Source organism: Sander lucioperca, chromosome 7 (assembly GCF_008315115.2).
Source record: "Sander lucioperca isolate FBNREF2018 chromosome 7, SLUC_FBN_1.2, whole genome shotgun sequence".
Taxonomy (NCBI): domain Eukaryota; kingdom Metazoa; phylum Chordata; class Actinopteri; order Perciformes; family Percidae; genus Sander; species Sander lucioperca.
Window position 1 is genome coordinate 36122402 of NC_050179.1, and position 2500 is coordinate 36124901.

Sequence of the window (2500 nt, forward strand, 5' to 3'; positions counted from 1 at the left end):
CTTCCTTTTTTCTTTCCTTCCTTCCTTCTTTCCTTCCTTCATTATTTCTTTCCTTCCTTCCTTCTTTCCTTCATTCCTTCCTTCCTCCTTTCATTCCTTCCTTCTTTCCATCCTTCCTTCCTTATTTCCTTCTTTACTTCTTTCCTTCCTTCTTTCCTCCCTTCACTTCCTTCCTTCTTTTCTTCCTTCCTTCCTTCTTTCCTTCCTTCCTTCTTTCCTTCCTTCCTTCCTTCCTTCCTTATTTCCTTCCTTCCTTTTTTCTTTCCTTCCTTCCTTCCTTCTTTCCTTCCTTCCTTCTTTCCTTCCTTCCTTCTTTCCTTCCTTCATTATTTCTTTCCTTCCTTCCTTCTTTCCTTCATTCCTTCCTTCCTCCTTTCATTCCTTCCTTCTTTCCATCCTTCCGTCCTTATTTCCTTCTTTACTTCTTTCCTTCCTTCTTTCCTCCCTTCACTTCCTTCCTTCCTTCCTTATTTCTTTCCTTCATTCCTTCCTTCTTTCCTTCATTCCTTCCTTCTTTCCTTCCTTCCTTCCTTCTTTCCTTCTTTCCTTCTTTTCTTCCTTCCTTCTTTTTTTCCTTCTTTCCTTCTTTCCTCCCTTCCTTCTTTCCTTCCTTCTTTCCTCCTTTCCTCCCATCCTTCCTTCCTTCCTTCTTCTTTTTTCTCCAAGTTTGTCGAGGTCTTCCTTCTTTCTACAGTTTTTTTCTGTCTGTCGCTGTTTTCTAAGTTTTTGATACTATTTTGCACCTATTCTTGCCTTCCTTCGTTCTACTGACTTTTTACGTTTTTCTACCCTTTTTCATCTGCATTTAAATTTTTTTTCAGCTACGTGGCTGTTGTTTGGTAAATCTAGCGCTGGTCAGGGGGTACTTGGCTTAAAAACACAATTCAAATGGGGTACATTATTGAAACAAGTTTGAGAACCTAAAGCAGTATCGAAGTATCTAAAGCAGGTTCAACAGGCTTCTTAGTCAGGTTGGGTTTAATGTCGCTGTGTGGACTTACAGCGATGAGCGTCCTCTGGAAGTCCAACAGCTTGGCTTTAGCCTCGGAGAAGTTCCTGTAGTCACAACACATCTCGAACATCTGCAGCACCAACACCAGGGGACAGTCCTGACACACAAACACACAACCTCTCTGTGTTACTAATGTTCTCGTTTTTAAAATCAGTCCAGCAGAATCATCTCGTTTTGATAAATAATGTATTATCTGAATATTAGGAGCCCTGTCTTGCACCCGGCGCAGCGCAAGTGTCTTTGCTATTTTAAGACCGACGCAGTTGTCAATTTCCCGTCCAGCACCCGCGTCGTTTAAATTGCAAATGCACCTGCGCCCATCTGTGGCCCATGGGCGTGCTGGTCTTACAGGGAGGTGTGTTCAGGTGCATTCTGGGCGTGCTGGTCTTACAGGGAGGTGTGTTCAGGTGCATTCTGGGCGTGCTGGTCTTACAGGGAGGTGTGTTCAGGTGCATTCTGGGCGTATTGCTATCTTGAGGCAGCGGAAAGTGATGGCACCATTGACCAACAAAAACCTGGTCTAAAGTCTATAACGCTGCTAATCACTGTTATGCGGATGACACCCAATTATACCTATCAATCAAGCCAGACGAAACCAGTCAGTTAGCTAAACTTCAAGCATGCATCAAAGATATAAAATCATGGATGAGCTACAATTTTCTGATGTTAAACTCAGACAAAACTGAAGTTATTGTGCTGGACCCTAAACACCTCCGAACTTCATTATCTAAAGATATAGCTACTCTGGATGGCATTGTGCCTCCAGCACTACTGTCAGAAATCTAGGAGTTATTTTTGATCAGGATACATCCTTTAACGCCCACTTAAAATAAACCTCAAGAACAGCCTTTTTTCACCTTTGTAACATTGCCAAAATTAGCACATCCTGTCTCAATAAAACCTTTTTCGGATTCTGAAAACAGATTTTTGTCTCGTTCCCCGGAGAAACTGCCGGGACGTTACCCTTTGGAAGAGCTGGAAGCCTCGGAGGAGGGGCCTGACGTGGCCCCGCCCCAGCAGCGTCCTCCAGATGATCGACAGGTCATGCAGGCTCCACTCGTGGTGCTGCGGGGCTTGAACCAGGTGGGACGTGGCTTCCCTCGCTGTGACATCATCCACGGAGGTCAGCACCCACACGCAGAGGCACGCCAGCAACTCTGCCCCCTGGAGACGGGACACGGTTACTGAGAGAGTTGCAGGACTGCACAATTATTGGCAACTTTATCGTTTAAATGCAAAATATTTGTCAAACCATTCTGAATTGACTTGGTGCATTATAAACAATATTTGAGGGATCCTTCTTGCTTGTTTGTAAATCACTTTGGGTTTACGTGTTATGAAAGGTGCTAAAAAAATTGACATTGTACAATTTACAGCAGAAGTTCTCTAAGAATCTCTTTTATATCCAAGCAAAACTGGTATTGGAACTGTATTTCCTTCAGAAATTTGGGTTTCTTTCAACCAAAATGACGTGGATGGTTCCCTACA

The 2500-nt window shown here is 43.6% G+C and overlaps 2 protein-coding genes across 4 annotated transcripts in view; both read right to left on the reverse strand.

The window, feature by feature from the left end:
* LOC116036403 (NLR family CARD domain-containing protein 3-like) overlaps positions 1-2500 on the reverse strand; it is a 1020880-nt gene that overhangs the window by 38752 nt on the left and 979628 nt on the right. The gene's annotated exons all lie outside the window — the stretch shown is intronic.
* spg11 (SPG11 vesicle trafficking associated, spatacsin) overlaps positions 1-2500 on the reverse strand; it is a 60910-nt gene that overhangs the window by 20152 nt on the left and 38258 nt on the right. For all 3 annotated transcript variants that reach the window (XM_036003606.1, XM_036003605.1, XM_036003607.1), the window contains exons 26-27: positions 1976-2176; positions 1002-1109 (exon numbers count right to left, since the gene is read on the reverse strand). In XM_036003606.1, the coding sequence (XP_035859499.1) occupies positions 1002-1109; positions 1976-2176 (309 nt within the window). The remainder of the gene's footprint in view (positions 1-1001; positions 1110-1975; positions 2177-2500) is intronic.